The sequence below is a fragment of the Thalia democratica genome, chromosome 2, assembly GCF_965202585.1.
Source record: "Thalia democratica chromosome 2, ktThaDemo2.hap1.1, whole genome shotgun sequence".
NCBI classification, from domain to species: Eukaryota; Metazoa; Chordata; class Thaliacea; order Salpida; family Salpidae; genus Thalia; species Thalia democratica.
In genome coordinates, this window is record NC_139166.1 from 47,567,883 (window position 1) to 47,588,416 (window position 20,534).

The 20,534-nt window shown below is 25.1% G+C and overlaps 1 protein-coding gene across 1 annotated transcript; it reads right to left on the minus strand.

Moving 5' to 3' along the window:
- Positions 1–415: 415 nt before the first annotated feature.
- Positions 416–8,443, minus strand: LOC145829670 (alpha-ketoglutarate-dependent dioxygenase alkB homolog 3-like). The gene is made up of 6 exons (XM_082937525.1): positions 8,343–8,443; positions 7,686–7,826; positions 4,414–4,663; positions 2,076–2,214; positions 1,051–1,127; positions 416–908 (listed from the first exon to the last, which is right to left on the minus strand). Exons 1-6 carry the CDS (start codon positions 8,414–8,416, stop codon positions 741–743), a joined length of 849 nt encoding a protein of 282 aa, XP_082793651.1. The 5' UTR covers positions 8,417–8,443; the 3' UTR covers positions 416–740.
- Positions 8,444–20,534: the final 12,091 nt, after the last annotated feature.

Genomic DNA, 20,534 nt, shown 5'->3' on the forward strand with positions numbered 1-20,534 from the left:
GTATAACTTTATAAATATACTTAACTACTTATAGACTATATACACTTATTATTTGTGGTTTTCAATTAGAGCTCAATTGTAAATTTACCTAAAGTATTAACTATTTCTAATTAAAACTAACATAATTGTTTTAATTAATTTATTATTTTAATTGCTTTTTTTATAAGGCTAATTGCGATTAAGTTTTGATTATAGTAATAGTAAAATTCTAATAAGACTAATAACACTCACTTTACGTTTTTTTTTTTAATTTCAGGTTTTTTTAAAGTAAAATGTTCTAGAAACTCGTTTTAATAATTTTACAGTTAGCATTTTATTTTTGAACAAAAATAGAGCTTTTTCAAGTCAAATTTTGTTAAGCATGAATATCAATGTTATTATTATGAACTGTTCGAATTTTGAACAAGACAAAGTATAAGAATAAATAAATAACAGGGTTAAGCATATTTTAAGCTTTGAGCAGAGGTATGCATAAACTATTTAAAAAGAAACTTAATTTTACTATTTATTTATAAACATATATAAAATTTTCTACTCTAAAATAATACTTACTAAATTCCAGCTACACAGTTTTATATAACAATAAAAATCACGTAAACATGTTTCTTCACCTAAAAACTTATGAAAATTTATGACAGTCAAAGCTTAATCTGTTCAGTATTTAGCTTGATTTTAATACAGCCTATGAACAATTTGTAAAACTATAAATGCTATAACAACAAACTATAAAAAAAATCCTATCAATGCATCAATCTATAAGTGAGGTTTATTCTTTCATTTTTGTCGTGGTACTCTCTGGGAACTCTGTGCTGCCAGTCGAGCTGGCAGCTTCCCAGCATCAGTAGCAAGCTGCCTGACTGCAAATTCACGCGAATTCTTTTTGTAAAATCGTAACCGGATGGATCGTCCTTATAAAATTATTCTTTAACTCAATATGTACATAATTTTAACAACATAGTATTAGGATCGTTGGTATGATCTATAAATTTTACTTTTGTAACCTTCTTTTGTTCAATTATACTAAAAAATTATTACTCATAAAACACTTACTGGATCTTCCGGGTTTTGCCTCAACTCAAACGCTCTGGTATCACCGAACGATATTGACGCTATTTGTGGACTTTTACCTAAAATAAAGTTGATAAATAACAGCAAACACGAAAAATTTTAACATAAAATTTACTTAAGTATAGCTAGAAAAACAAAGGTATCGTACATGCCAAACTTATACAATTTTTACAAAATACTGTTATTTAACTTGATACAATAAACAAACAATTTTCATTTTTATTTCATATAAAAACTGCTTCATATCTTTCAAATAACTATATTTTTTTTTAATTTTACTTTAATTTTCGAAAAAACAAGAATAAAACTAAACCTAATGTCTTTAAATAAAGCAACGAATTTTTTTTGGAATTTTGTAATATGTTTTTGGGCAATCTGCTCTTCAATTTTTTAATTAAGTACTTAGGGATGCGAAATTACAAAGTTGTGTTAGTCGAATTAAAGTATGCTTCAAATTTATTTAAAGACCTTTAACGTCTACACTAAGCTAAATCTAATACGAAATTATTTTGAAAACTATAATAGAGCGTTTATAACTTTAAAATCATTAGTGATACTTAATTATAGTCGTCGTTTTATAATTAATTGCTCTCAAAGATTTTGTTGATTTCCAAATTTATTTAATGACTTCAAGATTACAACGTTTATTAACTTTAAAGTGAAAATATTGAGTCAAAAAACAAAATTTTTGCTACCATCTTAAATAAAACACGCTCTTTATTACATATATAACATTTAAACTAGCCTGATTACCTTAAAAAATACTATCCTTTGTCAGCCACAGTTTTTTTTTTATCTCAAAAAGTTTAAACAAGCCTGAGTAGACCTGAGTTTTAAAAAAAATTCAAACCACAGCCAGACTTAACCTGAGTGTTGACAATACCTTACTTAATACTTATATAACCTTTACAGACCCCGTAAAGTTGTTAATAGCTAAACTACGTTATTCAAATAAAGTTTCTACAAAACATTTGTTTATATAACATATGTATATACAAATTAACTACCGAGAGAAGGTTCATCATCAGCATGCCAGGCAACTCCGCAGTGACCATCTGCGTACAAATTGCAGAATACTGAGTTGAATTTCAATGAAGGGTGCTTCGACTGTATATCTGCTTGCAATTCATTTAAAATGGGGTGCCACTGGTTTTTAGATAAAATAAATTCAAAATTTCAATTTAATGACATTTGACCATTTTTTGGGCCGAAAAATAAAAGCATTAATATAGCTAAGTATTTGGTAAAGCCATTTTTGTAATTAAAAATATAACTTTTTTTAATATACATATAATTATAATTAGTTTCCAGTCTTAAATACAAATTAAATAAATTCATAACAGTATTAATTTCAAATACTATGTTATATACATTTAACAGTTAATAAATATTTTCTGAAGATCCAAACATAAACTTTAACTGTGTTCGATGAAATTCTTTCTATTCCATCTCATAAATATTAAAGTTGCAACAGATATAGAGACAAAAACAAAACTTGAATGCTAACAAAACTTTAGAGCAGAACACTTTCATTAATTAACCAGCTTGGAAATGAATTAAGGGCATAGGGTGGAGGGGGGTAAACACCTTTTTTTGGTTTTTGATCTTATTTTATATAGTTTTTACTAAGCTACAAAATGCTATTTACAAATTAAAAAATTCAAAATATTTTTTTAGATATAACCGGTCAAAGTCGGAGGCAACAATAAGTTCCTTTTGGGAGGCGCAAACTAAAACGGCAAAAATAGACTATTTCACTAAAAATGTATCATCTCCTACGTTTCTTGAGATAACTACTTCAAACTTTCAGGAAATGTTCCTTGATATATTTAGAAAATTCTGTTGGAACAGAATTTAAAAAAATTAAAAAATAAAAATTTAATATAAAAAGTGTTTTTTTTGTTATACAATTTTAATTATTATTATTTTTTTTTAACAGAATTTTCTATATATTGCAAGAAACATTTCCTGAAAATTTGAGGTAGTTATCTCAAAAAACGTAGCAGGAGATAGATTTTTAGTGATTTCTAGTTATTTACCGTTTAGTTTGCGCCTCCTATAACGATCCTATTGTTGCCTCTGACTTTGACCGGCTATATCTCAATATTTATTTTGAATTTTTTTATCTGTAAAAAGCATCTTGTAGCTTAGTAAAAACTTTATAAAATAAAATCAAATTTCAAAAAAAAAGGTGTTTACCCCCCTCCACCCTATGCCCTTAATTCATTTCCAAGCTGGTTAATTAATAAAAGTGTTCTGCTCTAAAGTTTTATTAGCATTCAAGTTTTGTTTTTGTCTCTATATCTGTTGCAACTTTAATAATTATGAGATGGAATAGAAAGTATTTCATCGAACAAAGTTAAAGATAACAATTAAGATCTTAACTTATTGATAAGTAGAAAAATATAACTTCTAATAATTACCCTTCTTTCAAAAAAAAAAATTTACTATAAAAATATTAAAAATCACATTAAACTCATTTTAAAATTATCTTTGTGTTGTAACAGTTTGTAGATGTCTAGTAGATCTTATATATAGAGTTTATGTAAAAAATAAGGTTCTACCTTATTTATGGTATAAAATTGTTAAAAGTAAGACAATACCTGTAAATGAATATGTCAAAAAAAATATATATATAAATTTTTATCAGCTAATATTTTTAATCTGTGGAAACTAAACAAGGATTTTTAAAATTTATACATATATGTTGCTGACGAGTGTGAAATTAACATAATTTAGAAGGTTTACATGTTTAATAACAAAACACTGAAATTTTTTGTTTTTATTTTTGTAAAAAAAAACTATAAAAATATAAATACATTACTAAATTAACTTATTTCAGAAAAAAAAAATTAGTTTGGACAATGAATATGTGAACTAATTAATTAATTTTATGTAAAAGTTTTTTGTTTAATTTTTTTTTGCAACTAAATGAAAGAAAAGCTTAATCAATATAATCTTTAGAAAAACTTTTTTTAAGGGATTTAGAATCATAGATTTTATGCAACCCTAATTTCAGTTAAACAGTATTTTGGTCTACTGTGCAGTGCACCCTATCCCCTTTATATACCCTTACAGAATTTGCACTCTGTCTTTATTGTTTAAAACAATAAGAGTACAATCTATATGTATGCTTCTATATAATTGTTTTTTAATATTTATAATTAAGCGGTAAATGAAAATATGGTAAATTGCAAAACTAAATTGTTTAAAGAAAAATAATATGTTTGACTTTACTAGCTCTGTTTTGGTGTATCTATTACAGCAAATAAATTATGATGAAAACGATAAAAATATTTTTTTTTCTGAAGCATTTTACAAACTGACAACTATAAATTAACTTACTATGGGGTTTGCTTTATGCTTTATCTTCGAGTAATAGTAGTCATGATCACTATACCATGAAGTGAATCTAGGTTCTGTAAATACTTCTCCAAGTGATGTTCTACCGCTTTGTTGTTTCCAAGGCAATTCTCTCAAAAGTGTGCTCATTAAGGAATTGCATTTTATTGGGTCTTCAATAAAGTTAGGTTCATAGTAAAGTAAAGACTTTCCATGTTTTGATGTATTACTTATTTCATGTAATCCAGGCGATCTTAACATTGGAAAAATTTATTAGCAAAGTTTATATAAACAAACAAATACAAAACTACTACAAAAATCAAATGTTTGAATATATTATGGTATTTATTTTTTCATATTTTTGTAAAATATAAAAAACTTTCTAGTCATTTCTCAATATAAATATTTTTTATTACTTCTAAAAACGGTTTTAGTCTGTTCATAATAGTTTAATTTTTAATTTTTCAATCACCAAGTTTAACTAACTAATAAAGATTTTGTTATCATACTTTAACTTAAAATTTTATTCCTCCATTCTTACATGTTAATTACTTAAAATAAAATTGTAAATTTATTTGGAGGATGTTAAGTATTTATACTTGTTGTTTTATAGTCTTTATTAAGTATCTAGCAGCTAAAGCAATTTAAAAGTCTGTTTAATTTTGAAGTAGAGTTTATTGCTTTCAAGCTGCAAGGATTAAACAAACTGAAGTAATAAACTTTTAACTATTTAAAGTACTCAATGTAAATTTTTTAAGAAATATTTACAAATTTTAACCAGCCCCCATTAGCTTGGCAATTATTACATTAAAAAAAATCATAAAATAACTACTTAAATAAAAAGTACATTATAACTACAATTCAAACTTAAAATCATTCTAGCACTGTTAATAACTAATAAATTGAGTCAGCATATCTTCAAAATAATTATAATAAAAATAAATAAAATGCATAGCATAGTAGTTTTATTTACTTAAAAAAATACTTTCTACTATTAAAACTAATTACTCTAAAAATCAGTTAATTTATTGATTCAATTAGGGATATCTTTGGTAACACTAAGAGTCATATATCTCAAAAATCCCAGGAGAAACCTCACTTAATTTTTTTCAGACTAAAGCCTATAAACTAGAGAAGCTACAAAAAAAATATAAAGTTAGATTTTAGGAACCAAATGTTTTTCTTATGTTTTGGTAGGCAATATTTTGAAGGATATTTACTTTTTTTCAATATACTTTTTTCAAATAAAAAAGTTCTAAATTTTAAGCTTTTAAACAACTTATCTTATTTATTGATATACATTATATGAAAGTATGAAGAATTTTAAGTGTTTTTGAACTGAAAAAGGCAAAAAATTGTTGGGTTTAAGTTGAAAAACTTTTGAAATAATTAAAACATAAGTTAAAACAAAACCAGTTTCGAAAACAAGAAATCAAGTTCTATCTAACTATGTCTAACACTTTATTTGATTTTCTATTCACCAAAATTATATTTTGTTGCCAATTGCCGCTTGACACCCTTCTCAGCTCACTGTGATTAGCTTTTAAATGAAATCATGAATTACAAACTTTAAACCAGTTTTTATGGAACATTTTAATTTACCAGCAATTTACTTCAAGTATTCAGGAAATATTCCTTACAGTATAAGAAACAATTCCAATTTCATTAAAAAGGATTTTAAAAAAATTCAAGCAAAACTATTTATAATCAAGTCTTTAAAACAGCTAAAATACAAGTTTCTTTTTAAATTAAAAATAGATAGAGAATTTTTAAGAACAACTGCTTGAATACTGTAGAAGAAAACAGACTTCAAATTAAATAGTCTTTTCCCCTTTTTAACTATAATAGAGCTATTAAACTATATGATAATGTACTCGTATATTTTAATTTTATTTTATTTAAATAAAAAAGTAAGTGTTAGCTTATTTAAAAATCCTTAAAATAGTAATAACATGTAAAAAAGACCTTTCATTGGCCTTAAAAACTCTTGAACTGTCAGGATTAGAAATATTTTAATTAGGATTCTCAAATTTATATTTTGAATTACATTGTTGAAATAAAAAGTAACCCTACTTTATGCATATAAATTTTATGATTGTTTAGTTATAATTCTTATAGTTTCTACATTTATTGCAAAAATTTATGATGTATTTACATTAAATCAATGAACATATAAACAAGCATAATTATAAATTTATACATGTAACTTCAGACACATTTTAATTTTCTATTTAATTTGAGTACAATAACAGAAAAAAAGTTTTTTTAATTATTTTTTAAACTATTAAATTATTCAGAAACATAAAAAAACATATTATTAACCAAAAAACCATCGGCAAAAGCTTGTGGTCTGATAATCCAAGTTGTACAATAAAAACTTATGTTATTAACCCAAATTAAAACTTAACAAACTTGTAAAAATAGCTTAACACTGATGCTTAAATATTTAAGATAAGAATTACAAGAAAACAATGATATCTAAGGCTTATAAGAACTAGATGGTACTCTTTAAAGCAGAAAATTCATTTTTAGTGATCAAAAAACTAGCCTAAATTGCATCAAACTAGCCTGAGTCAGCTTGATATTTTGAGAATAGAAAGAAAATTAAATGCAAAAACTATAAAAATTGAAGATGGGTCATTTTTGCAACAATACACTTTTAAACAGAAGGTCAATTTTACACGACAGTAAAAACATAAAATAAAACAAACAGAAAAAATATTCTAATAATAATAAATTACCGACCAAGGGTAAGGGATAACACTGATAGTAAAACAAAATGAATAACAATAAGTAAATAAAAAATAAATAAACAATAAATAAAAAACAACTAAGGGTTAGGGGTAAGAGTGATAGCAAAAACAAAATAGTTGTAAGATAAAAAATATAAAAAAACAATAATAAAATAATAAATAAGAAAACAAATGAAGAGAAAAAAATTACCGGACAAGGGGCTAGGGGTAACAGTGATAACAAAATAAAAAAAACAAAACGAAACTGTGCAAATGTGTCCAGTTGTTGATTTTTGACACTTAACCATAAAATTAACTATTAATCTAATAACTTATTATTTATTTGAGACTTAAAGAAAGTACACAAACTAGCTTAAATTTTATTAAAAAAACTGAATTAGCCTGATTTATTTTCAAAAACTTCAATCTTGCCTTAACTATCTTAAGTAGCCTGAGTGTTTGGCAACTCAGAAAATTACTAGTTTATATTAAAATATAACATTAAAATATAGAAATTATCTTTTAATTTTAAAACTATCTTACGTTATTAACACTTCTTTGGGACGAACTCTAGTGTCAACCTCTACTTTTTTGTACTCTAAGCGCTTGTTTGTAAAAGTGTTTCTCTGTGTAGCACTTAATTTTTTTGGGAATGTAGGAATAGTAGATGAAGAATTTGACTTCCTAAGGATTAAAATAAAGTTTTAAAAAACTAAGACTTTTTAAAACCATTTGAAGTTTTATGAAAAGAGTTTATTACATATAGTTTTGTTCATTAAATAAATTAAGCTAAAACCAAACATTAAAGTTGATTTAATATATTTTAAAGTAGAAAAATCTTTGAAGCAAAAAAAAAACTAGCCTTGGTTACTTAAAGGTATCCCAAGTCATACTGAGCTTTTAAATAAAACTAATAAGCATATTGTATTTTTTACTTATACTTCTGTTGGTGAATATTTTGCTCAAAAATTAGTTGTTAAAGGCTAACAATTTGTAGCTGTATTCGATTTTTTAAGATTAAAAGTTTAACAAGTCGTAAATTAATTTTATTCAGAACATAACTTCAAGTTGTGTAAGTGAGCATGCTAATTTGTTGCTTTAATACAACAAAAGCTCTTGCAAATAAAAAAGTATAATTTTATATGTTTTATCCATAACAAATAAAGTATAGCTAACTAGTACTTTGAATAAAATACTTACTTTTTATTTCTATCAGATGTATTGTTTGAACGAGAAGCCCAAGGACCTTGCACTCTTGATCTACTGGCTGACATTATTTAATTCATTTATTTATAATCCCTAGTTTTTTTATAAAATTTAATTTTCATAAATAGATATTGGTGAAATTTTTAAAGTAAAAAAGATACCTCTTGATGTATAAGAAAAATATGAAAATGTGAACAAGGGTTGGAAAACAAACTTTAGAGTAAATTTATCTATGAAACTAATTTTTCCAGCATATAGGTCCTGATTTTTTAGAAATTATATTTTTATTTCATTTATTGTCATTATTTTTGTTGATAGATTCAGAGTTTCAACTGAGAGTCAAAAAAAACTATCTAGAGTAACCTAAACCTTTTTTGAGTCATCCTGAGATTTTTAAAGTCTCTAAAAAACTTTTCAAAATAACTAAAAATTAAGTAGTTCAACAAAGTTGGTTATAAATTAACAAAATGTTGAAACTTTTTAAACTAACAATTAAAACTCATTCAAAATCTAAAAAACTGGTCTAAGGTTTACTGATAACTGTAAACTATCCTGAGTTAAAAATGGCCCGAGTCATCCCAAGTTTTTCTTAATTCCAAACAAGTCTGAGGGGTAGCTGTCAAATTTGCACGAGGCCACAAAACTGCACCAAGATGTTAACATGTTATCAAGATTCTTTTGCATGGAGACATTTTTGCACAGGTTGAATTTTTTTTTAATTTTTTTCTTAATTTTGATAATTTTTGTTTTAAAAAATATTTTTTTTATTTTCTTTTTACTATCACTGTTACCCCTAACCCTTACCCTTGGTCATTAAGTTTTTTTTTTAGTAATTATTATACTTTTTTCTTTTTTACTATCACTGTTACCCTTAACCCTTACCCTCTGTGGATATATTTTTTGTTTAAATTTTTTTTTGTATATTAATTGTTATTAGTTTTTTTTTATAATTGTTACCCCTAACCCGCACCCTCGGGTAGTAACTTTTTTTCCTTTTGTTTTTTTATATTTTTTTTTTCTGGTTTTTCTTTACTTTTGTGCAAAAATGGCCCTCCGTGCAAAATTGTAACTTGTGCAAAATTGTCTGCATGCAATTTTGTCCCTTTGTGCAAATTTTTCTTCGTGCAAAAGCATTTTTGTGCAATTTTGTGCTCTTGTGCAATTTTTTCTTCGTTCAATTTAGTCTCATCGTGCAATTTAGTAATCTTGTGCAATTTTGACCCGTTTCCAGTCTGAGATATCCTGAGATTTTCAAATATTTCAAACTGTCCGGAGTAGATAGCAAGCCTTTAGATATTGAAATCTTATTTAGTTTATTAAAATTACTATTAGAAATGATTACAGATCTTCCAAATCTAATATCTGGATCCAGGTCTGGTCAGATCAAAATTTTAAAAAAAATTGATTTGGATCCTAATTTCATGAGTTGATCTAATACTTTGGTTTCATCTTAAATGACAGAGTGATAAAAAGTAGGCATATTATTATTATTCTTATTATTATTTACTTTACTAGACTTAAAATGTTAGAATTATTTTTCAGAAGGTAGAAACCCTGAAAAAAGGTGTGAAAAAAATCATAGTTTTTTTTTTAAGTTTTTGTTAAGTCTATTTTTATGATTGTTAGTAATTAATAGGTGTAATTTGATTTTATGTAGTACACTGGTAATAAACTTATCAGGACTTGTTGGGCAAGTTTTTTCTGTTAACATGTCCGGATAACCAAATTCCGGATAAGTGCAAAAAATTAACTTTTTTATATAATAGTATAACTGCTGCATATAATGCAATGCATAATACAAGTGTTATGGTAAAAACAAATACATAGTAATTGTGAGTAATATATAATAAAATGATGAATAATAAAAGCTAAAAATTAAGTTAATTAATTTATCTTGTTTTCTTGCATCTTGAACTGGTTTTCTTTTTTAGAACTCTTGTCTATTTCTAAAACCTGGTATGTTAAGTTTTTCAAACTTATATAGCTTTTAAAAATATTAATACATAGTCATGCACCTCATCTTAAACAAAAAGTGTTCGAATTTACAACTTTTGTAATATTGTTTAAATTAAAAATCAACCATAAAATAACTGTTAAACATTCATTTTCTAAAAAACAGAGTTTAATTAACGAAAAAAACTATGAAAGTTTAATTAAAAAACTAAAAGTTATGTTTTAAATAGTATTTTTTTATTAATTTCTAAACTGACTTACTTTACATGCAAAGGTTTTTGATAACTAAACTAGTTTTGAACAAAATAGAATGTTATCTTTAGTAGTATCATTACGTCATAATAATGAACAAAATTGTAAAATATTTAAAATCACTTAAATTTTTCTAACAGCATGAAAGCTTAAATATTTGCACCATACAAAAATGTTAGGATTAATTATTGAAAATTTTTTGAATTTTCTTCTGACTAAAACTGTCCAGATAAGTGAGCGTCCGGATAAGTGAAGTCAGTATAAGTGAGTTCTAACAACTACTAATGTTAGATTTTATTAATTAAATCTGAACTTTTTAAAAGTCTATAAAAAATCTAGGCAAATACTAAATAACTTTTAGAAAAATATTTAAATCTAAAATAAATAAAATAAAAAACTTAAATAAGCTCTTTACATCCCAGTAAATTGAGCTTTTATTTTTAGTTAAGGCAAATAACTATAGAAAAAATATAAAAAATTACACTGTGGCTTTACATTCAATGTTTATATTATACATGTAGTTTATAGTGAGATTACCACTTCTCCATTGTTGTTTATTTTGAAGTTTTTTTTCAATTTTTTGTGGTTGGTCTTGTAGAAAAGATACAAGAAAAATGAGAACATAAACGATCATAAAAATTAAGGGAGGAGATGTGATGCCCATAGTAGACTATGGTTTCCATGGTCAATATTGGCAGTAATGGATTAAAAAGGGTGCTTACCAATTTTTAAGAAGAAAAATATTAATTAATTTTTTTATTTAAAAAAAAATACATACAACTGCTATAAGTTTTTATACTTTTATAAGGTGAGCTCAAAATATTGTTTTTTTGTATATGTGTTGGCCATGGGTATTGATTTTGTAACCTTCATTTCAGAGAGTTAAAAAAGTTTCAAAGCAAAGGCTGTGCAACTTGATGACCAAAAGGTCTTTCTCCACACTAACCCATTTATCATAGTTTTAAGCATTCACATTTTTATTTCTTTCAACTTATTGTAAGCACCTTTCCTAACTTATATATATATGTGATAATATAATAAAGTAGTGCATAACATACTACAAAGAAAGAAGAATGTGAACGCTCACAAGTAAGGTCAATGGATTGGTGTGGAGAAAAACCTTTTGGTCATCGAGCTGCTTGTAACTAATACTTTAAGCTAACTTTATAACAAAAGTGAAAAGTAAAAAAAAAAAAAAAAACTTAAAAAGTAACTATATATATACATTAATAAAAAAAATTATGTTTTAAAATAGTAAACACCCTTTTTTAACACATTACTACCAATATTGACTATGGAAACCATAGTCTACCATAGGCTCCACATCGTCTCTTCCCCTAGATTTCAATTTTTATGATCATTTACATTTTTCTTGTTGCCCTTCTACAAGAGCAACCAGAAAAAAATGCAACAAGTAGCTCAAAATTAAATAAGAGGGGAGAATTGATATGTCCTATACTTAAATATTTAGTATAATCATAATGTTGTAAGAGCACCATGTATTTTTAATTGTGTCTTTAAATTTCTAGTATATGTGCTTGTAGGTAGGTAAAAACTTAAAATTGTTAAGTATTTGCTAAACTGTTTTATTCATTAGTAAACGATTCAGTTTTAATCAACAAAATCTAGCACTATTAATTGATTAAATTTGTTTAAACTACATAAAATAAAATCACTCCTTATACTGAACAGTTAAACTTAGAAAACAAAAATAAAAATAATAAAACTTAACAAATATTGTGAAAAATTTAACAATGATAAAAGTATTTTAAGTGAGTTAAATAAACTGTACTTCAACATAAAACTAAATTTTTTAACAAATAGAATTAAACAACCAAAATAATTAAAAAATATGAAGCTTATAAACCTAAATTTAGGATCTCTATCTTTTAAAACAGGTATAGCACATAAGATCTAGTAAAACAAATAGTAAAAAAATAATAAACCTACTTGTTTAATCACAATGTCAATGAGGATGAAACAACACTACTAAATTTTATATACAAGAAACAGAAAAAAAATATAAATAAATAAAATAATAATAAAACCAACTTATACCAATCCAGCTCTACTCAGACCCAGTTTATGAGACCAACAGCAATCAGCCAAATAAAAGAAAGTACAAACACTAATAACAGATATTTAAGTTTAACTAATGGTATGTAAAGATTAAGCTTGATATTTTTCTGATTGTCTTCTAATTAAATTATCTCTCAGTCCAAATTGAAATGTTCCAATATAGCTCTGATCTTTAAGTTTCTGGGCAGTTCTTCTAATAGTCTACGACCAAGATAGGATAATGACTTAAGAGCATAAAGACTATTTACTCAGGAAAGATAGTTTGTTTCTGAAACTCTTGTTAGATGAACATGTATTTTATTAATGATTATTAAGTAAGGCTTAAAATTAACTTGTAATATATATCTTTTGAATTTGTGCATAAAAATTCAAAAGTCATATTTGAACATATTTTCAATATCAAATATTATCTTAGTTATTTTTATTTTGCTTACATTTTCTTTCCAATTTTTAAAAAGGATGCATCTTATTGCTCTTTTTATAAGTCTGTTAACCTCATTATTTTTACCTTTATTGGCCCTACCCCAGCATATCAAACCAAACCTTACGTAGCTCATTAAAAGTGAATTGAAGATGTATTACAAAAAACTTTAACTTAAACAGAGTTGCCATATGTTTTTAACAAATTTTCTCCAGGTTTAAAAAAAAATTTCCAGGTTTTTTAAAGTACACATTTTTGGGTCTATTTTTAGTTTAAAGTTAAGTTTAAGGTAAGAAACTGTGTTAACTAGTATAAAAACATTGAAAAGATACTAAATTACAATAAATATGTTTTTTAATAAACAGTTTTTGATGATGACAAAAAAAATTTATTTATATGATAGATTTTTTGTGTCAGATCAAAATTTTATTACTTAGCATAATAATTTTTTTTTTAATTAAAGCTTTTTCCAGGTTTTTCTTTAGTTCTCAAATTCCAGGTTTTTTAGCCTATATTGTCAAATTCCAGATTTTTTTGCAACACTGTTTAAATAATATCTTGTTTTAAACAGGATAGCCATTTATTTCAATAATTTAGTTTTTAAACTCTCTATGTGTTCAGTCCAATTTAGATTACTATCTATTGTAATACCCAAGTATATACTTGTAAATGTTTTCCTTTTTTATAAATGAGTTATCTATCTTAATATCTAAAATAATGTATTTTCAAATAATCTATTTCAATTGAGTTAGACAAAAAAGTGCTCAAAAAGTTTGGTACTAGGACCTGGTGCACAAAGAACCTTTTGGTTATCTAGTCGCACACCATGGATACCTTTTAACATCTTGCCTAGAATGAAATAACATGCATCTTGTTTTATCAGTATTTAGTTTAAGCATACTATCCTTTAACCATTTCAATATATTATCTAGTTCTGAATTAAGGTATGCAGTGTCTGTTTTGTAATTGTCTTTTATAAATGTGGTATAAAACAGTGTATCGTCTGCGAAATTTAATATTTTTAGTCTGGTTTTTGTTTTGTAGATTATTTATATATACCAAAAACAATAGTGGTCCCAACACAGAACCCTGTGGCACTTCTACTTTTATACCCTCCCTTTTGACTGAAAGAATTAGACAAAATTTTCAATAAACAAAGGAGATTTATTCATACCATTACCATTGGACCATATTTATGATGGTGGATTTCCTTTCTTTCTATCTGATTTTAAACAATTATTTTACATGGAAACATAAAACTAACATTTTATTAACATATTGCATGTAATAGATTAAAATTTAGGGAATTACCTTTTTGAAATAATGTTTGCATAACCATGTGCTTCTTGTACTGTCAGCTGTACTTGTATGTGCGAATTTTAAGCGCTTCTGATTAGCTAAAATTTTACTGATCTCCGTTTTTAGGTTTGATCAATAAAACTATATTTTTGATTTGTTTGTTATATGTTTGATTAAGGTAGGTTAGGGGTATGGTTTAGATCAGGGTTTCCCAAAGTGGGCGATATCGCCCCCCTGGGGGCGATTTTAGTAATTCGGGGGGCGATAATTAGTAAGGAGGCGAAAGGGTGGGCGATAACTAGTAAGGGGGCGAAAAGGGGGCGATTTTAAAATTTTGGGTTGTCATAAAATTTTTACTTTATATCTTGCTATTTTACTAATTTTAACTTGCTATTAAATATTTGACTCTGAGGTAAAACTTAAACAAAAAAGTTTATTGTGTTTATGTGAAATATAGAGAAAAAATCAAGTACTTATGGCTCCTACTTTCATGTTAATTACATATATTTTCTTATTTAACAATTACATAGATCATAGACGATCGGAATTCCTCTCCCTATTTTTTAACCTGAAATACATGTTATTTAGGATCATAAATGCTTTGTAAAAATATATGTTTTCTATATTAACTAAACCTCATGATACTTCCAATTGTTTTTTGAAAAGTTATTAAGTTAGACTAAGAAATAAAACTATACAGGGTTGCCAATTTACCTAAAAACCTGGAATTTGACAATTTACGCAAAAAAAAATCTAAAATCTGGAACTTTTAACAATTTCAACATATTAAGTAGTAAAATTTCAATTTGACACAAAAAAGCTATCATGTAGATAAAAATATAGATCCTTTTCGTGACAGATCTTTTTGAATAAAACGACTCACAGGAAACCTTCTCAGACTTACAAACTGGCCTTGAACTTAAAGTAATTTTTTCCAAAGAACGATATGAAAGCTTTTGGACTCAACAAAAACTAAGGCAAAAGTATCCAATCATTTGAGAGGAATTTAGATTGTTGTGTATAGTTTTTCCTTCTAGTTATGTTGTTGAGAAAGCTTTTAGTTTAGTTATCAACATCTTGAGCAAAATATCTAATCTAGATATTTGTAAAGGAGGTGACTTGAGGCTTTATTTGACTGATTTAGAATCAGATTAGAAAAATTTGCAAGCATTCATGAACCTCATCCTTCGCATTATATTACAATTCAGTAGCAGACATTATTTTATGATAGGTTTATTTATTTATTTGATCTTTTAAAATACTTCTTATTTAACCTAGTTTGTTTTGTATTTAAGTAGTCTTTTTATATTAAAAATTATTCTAAGTTATTTATTCTATAACAGGTTTGCATAATTCCTAATATATATTAATTACGGTAGACTTCCTCTTGAGTTCGCACTTTTTAACCAAAAAAAAAGTTCAAATTTATATTTTCTTAAATTTAACTTAAATAAAATCTATTACTAACTAAGTATTAATAAAACAAAAAATACACAATATTTAATAGCTTATATAGATCTTTTTTTTTTATGAATGTTTGTTTTATGTTTTAATTGATTTCATATTTATTCATAACGTTATTGCATATAACATATTTAAATTTATCATTTTGTATAAAAAATGGTAACAATTTTTGAGGTTAAACTTTTTGATTTTGTTCAAAATGCGAACTGAAGAGGAAGTCTACTGTATTTATAAAATGGTTTATGTTTTAAACATGTTAATAGCTTTGTTTTGACCTGGTTAATTTTGTAATTTATATTTGTCGATTTACATTACACTAAAAGTTTTTATAGTATAGTGGTTAAAGTATTTGTTTGAAAGAAATTTATTTAACATATTTTTGTGATTACTCGTTTAATCTGTATAAAAAAAAAAGATAACCGTTAAAGTTTTTATTTCAAAAATTATTTTTTGGTTTTAAAAGAGTATAGATTTGATGTCTCTATTTGAAATGACTTCAAATTTTTTATTTAAAAAATTGTTAAACTCAAATTTATTTTCTAATTGATTTATTATTGTAAGAAAATCTATATATTAAATAATTTTAAACTATTAATACAACTGTTTTTGTTTTATCTTATTTTTTAATATATTAGCTATTAGAATATGTTGTTTAATTTAATAATTCAACAATAGCTTTTAGTTTTTCACTATTTTCTTCTGGTAAACTATTATACGCTAATAACTAGAGAAAAAATAAAATTAAACAGTTTTAAATAAGCCATCAAAAAGACTGCTACAGTGACAAAACAAAGTTTTAACATAATTTAAAGAATTTTTTAATTGATTACTTTCTGTTCCCAGAACTAACTGTAAAACATTTGATTTTTTTGGAATTTAAATTAAGAAAAAAAAATGTTAAAATTAAGGTTTAGTTTCTTAAAGGTTATTCCAAGTCAAATACTATTTAATGGTTAACTACTACAAAAAATATTGTTTAAAATGTTAAAAATTAAATTTTTAATTTTACAACTAACTTGCTTATTATATATCTTAGCATTGAAATAAATAATTTTACTGCATTAACAGAAGCTATTGATAAAACCACTTTTCATGAGATAATGAGCCAGTTGGTCAAACTTCCTAAAACTAGATCAGCAATGGTGGTTTAATATTTATTTTACTATGTGTAAAATAATCTGTTCATTCTTTTATAGTTTTTTAATCTCTGGTATTTAATTTTAGAACATGCCTACTTATAAAATAATTTAAGTATTTTGTGCGGCTTAAATAAGTTACTTAGTATTCACTTCTAAATGTCCGAAATTCGTTAAATGAGAGATAGTTATAATGTCAGGTTTCAGTTAAGATTTCAGATGGGTAGCGTACGGTCCAGATCCAATCAAATTTCGATCCGCTAAGTAACTTGAAAACTACTTGTGCAAAATAAACAAAATTTAGTTTTTTGATGCTTATGATTTTGAAATAGAATTTCAATTTGGTTTTCAGTTACTTTAGTATTTCCTAGATCACAATAATAGTAAATCATTTTATTACAATTATGCTCGAGCTTTTTAATTTTCTCTTTGTTATTTTTTTAAAATATGCAGCCTGCAATTACATTTTTTTAACGAGTTGAAACAAGAAAAGATTTTTTAGTAAACATGAATTGCTGACTACAAAAGTTGTCCACAACAACCCTAAAAGTTTTATTAATTTCAAAACAGTTCATATTTAATCAGGATTGATTACTGATTAAACAAGGCTTTTTAAAATTTAAGTAATTTAAGACACTTTACTGTGCTTATAAGAAAACAACTGTAACTTAATATCCCAAGCGGCCAAGCCCTTTAAACTACTTTAAACACAGCCAAAAAGTGCGTGCATAAGAAATACCAGACTAAATTACATATCGAACACAAATTTTTAGGCTCAAAAGTTTGTACTCAAGAGAAAAACTACTTTTTAAAATCGTGGGGGGCGATTATTTTTCAAATTTCTGAAAAGAGGGCGATATAGTAATTGAGTTTGGGAAACCCTGGTTTAGATAGATTGACAGTTTTTAGTAAAACTGGGTAGGAAAAATTGTTTAAATGATAATACTTTACTGCTGTAATATTACTTTACCTCATTTGAATAATATTATAAACAAAAAATCCAAACCTTAGTATTGCAGCCGACCCGATTTTACAATATGATTAATACCTAACCTACCCTACGTTTAAGTTACGTACAGGTACAGTGTTCAGAGAACTGCACAGAAAAGTTGGTGTTAGTTTTTATTTTGTGTAGATTTTAAAAGCAACAGCCTTTCAATACTATATGTAAACAATTTTCTAGTTACAATTTTAATTCATTATTTTTTACTAAGTTTAATTAATTTTATAAATTAAAACAAAGTATATACTTTTATTATCAAAATAACAAAAAAAAAGAGACTACTGTTTTTGAAATAAATGCTATTTTATTTTAAAAAACTCAGTTACTATTTTCTTGTTTATAATTTTATATTTCTTTAAACAAGAGTTGCAAGAAATATGAATAATTCTAAAACTTAATAAAAGATAATTTTGAACAGTGGATTTTATGATCTTTTTTATATTAAAATTCCATGCTTATGTATATATGTGGCATTTATTTCATATAAATCTTATAACTATACTTAAAAACAGTTATGTTATTTCTTAATTCAACAATTAATTACTAAATTACAGTAACATGATACTTTAAGTTAAAGCTAATATTGTTTGTTAAATATTGAAGTTTAGTTGGCCTATTACCATAAGCATACTAGATACAATGCTTCAAATCAAACTTTTAAACAAACTAAAAATTATCACAACGTTTTGTGCATAATTTTTTAAGCAATTTTGTACATAAAAACTGGTTTTTGTTCTAATCTTTCTTTTTGGTATTTTAATTGGTTTTGACGAAAATAAATTTCCTTTAAAGTTAGTTACTTTAAGTTTTTTGTATTATATATATATATATAAATAAAATAATTCTGTAGGTTATTGTTATTTACAACAATTTCATCATTCCAATAACTACTTTTTTTGTATAATTTAATTTAAACAAATATTTATACGAAGTATAAAAATTTAAAAAGTAAGTCAAATTGCGTACTGAGTTAAATTAATTTGTAAAAAAGTTCCTTTTAGTTAGTTCCTTTAAGTTTTTTGTATTATATATATTTATAAATAAACTAATTCTGTAGGTTATTGTTATTTACAACCATTTCATCCATCCAATAATTACTTTTTTTGTATAATTTAATTTAATTTAAACAAATATTTATACGAAGTATAAAAAATTTTAAAAATAAGTCAAATTGCGTACTGAGTTAAATTAATTTGTAAAAACTGTTTTAAAAATTACTAAGAAAATATTTAGAATGTTTTTTTACTTATTGTTTATTGAACAAGAAAAAAAAAAAAACACTCAAACTATTTAGTTTTTGAACCTGATGCACGAAAAAACCTTACGGTTATCGAGTGAAAAATAAAATAATGTACTTAAATACTTTATAGATAGAAGTCATTAAAATTTACCTTTACTGTATGCAAGATTGCAAATTTAAAAGTATATGTTATTTTCTATACTAAACTTAAATGTTACTACTAATTACAGTAATTTTATACAAGTTTAAGTAAACCTGGATAAAATTCAGACTAGTTATTTTGCCTACTTTGGTAAACCTTCATTTTAGTACGGCTCATATTGTTGCAAAAGTTTCACTTTTAAAGAAGTCGTTATAATTGCATAAATAATATTTTGAAGGGATGGCAATTTTTAATAGATGTCACGTGACTTTCGTGGACTGAGCTGTTAGAAAGTATTTTGTTTTGTTTATTTTTTGTAGTCTATTCAGGAGAATAGTTAGCTTAAAAGCTTTGATTTAACTAAAAAATTAAACTAAAAAACGCTTGAGTTAACAGCTACAATTAGTAAAATGTTATTTCTGACAAGTATATTTGTTGTGTTGGTTGACTGTTGTCAGTTTTGCAAATTGACAATTTAACAAAATTTTAAAAATAAACATTTTCTTTTGTTCGTTATATTAGTTTTTTTTTTAACAGTTTTGACTTTTCGAATAGCACTATTACTAAAATATAAGTTAGTTTAGAGCAATTAGAAATAATATCTGGTACATATATAGCTTATTGAAGGTTAAAAAAAAGACAGTCAAAATTTTTGGTCCTAGGGCCTCGTGGCTCGTGCACAATAAAACCTTTGTTATTGTTACAGCATAGGATACATCGGTAATCGGATACAGCATAGTTTATGGATGTTATATAAAAATCGCTGCAAAATTAATCGAGCATAACATTTTAAGTTAAAAGAATTCGCATACACACACACATACACTGTATTTAACAACTACGCTGTATTTTATCATATGAATTACTCCGTAAAGTTTTTAATTTATGATTTTTTGAACTCTACATTACAATACTTAAGGAATTAATTTAGTTGTTATGTTTATAAAGTGCTATATCAAAACTAAAAAAAAGACAATTTTTTAGTTTTTAACTTAAAAATTTAAGTTAAATTTATTTTTTCTTACTTTTCTCAAGTTTTTAGTACAAAAAAAAGTTATGGTCAATATTCTGTACAAATACTTAAATTGAAAATTTTTTAGTCCATTAAATTAAAAAGTCAAAAATGTTCACAACCTGTTATATATTTTGAGAGTTCTAATATAATTTTATTTTCTTCTAACATTCTAACCTTTCACA

Bases quoted from the DNA above. Each gene is read 5' to 3' on its own strand.
- LOC145829670 (XM_082937525.1), bottom strand. From the start codon at position 8,416: ATGTCAGCCAGTAGATCAAGAGTGCAAGGTCCTTGGGCTTCTCGTTCA. The intron at 4,664-7,685 runs GTAAGATAGTTT...TCCAATGTTAAG, and splicing joins CCCAAAGAAGTGTTAATAAC to ATCGCCTGGATTACATGAAA. The intron at 909-1,050 runs GTAAGTGTTTTA...TAATTTTATAAG, and splicing joins GGCAAAACCCGGAAGATCCA to GACGATCCATCCGGTTACGA.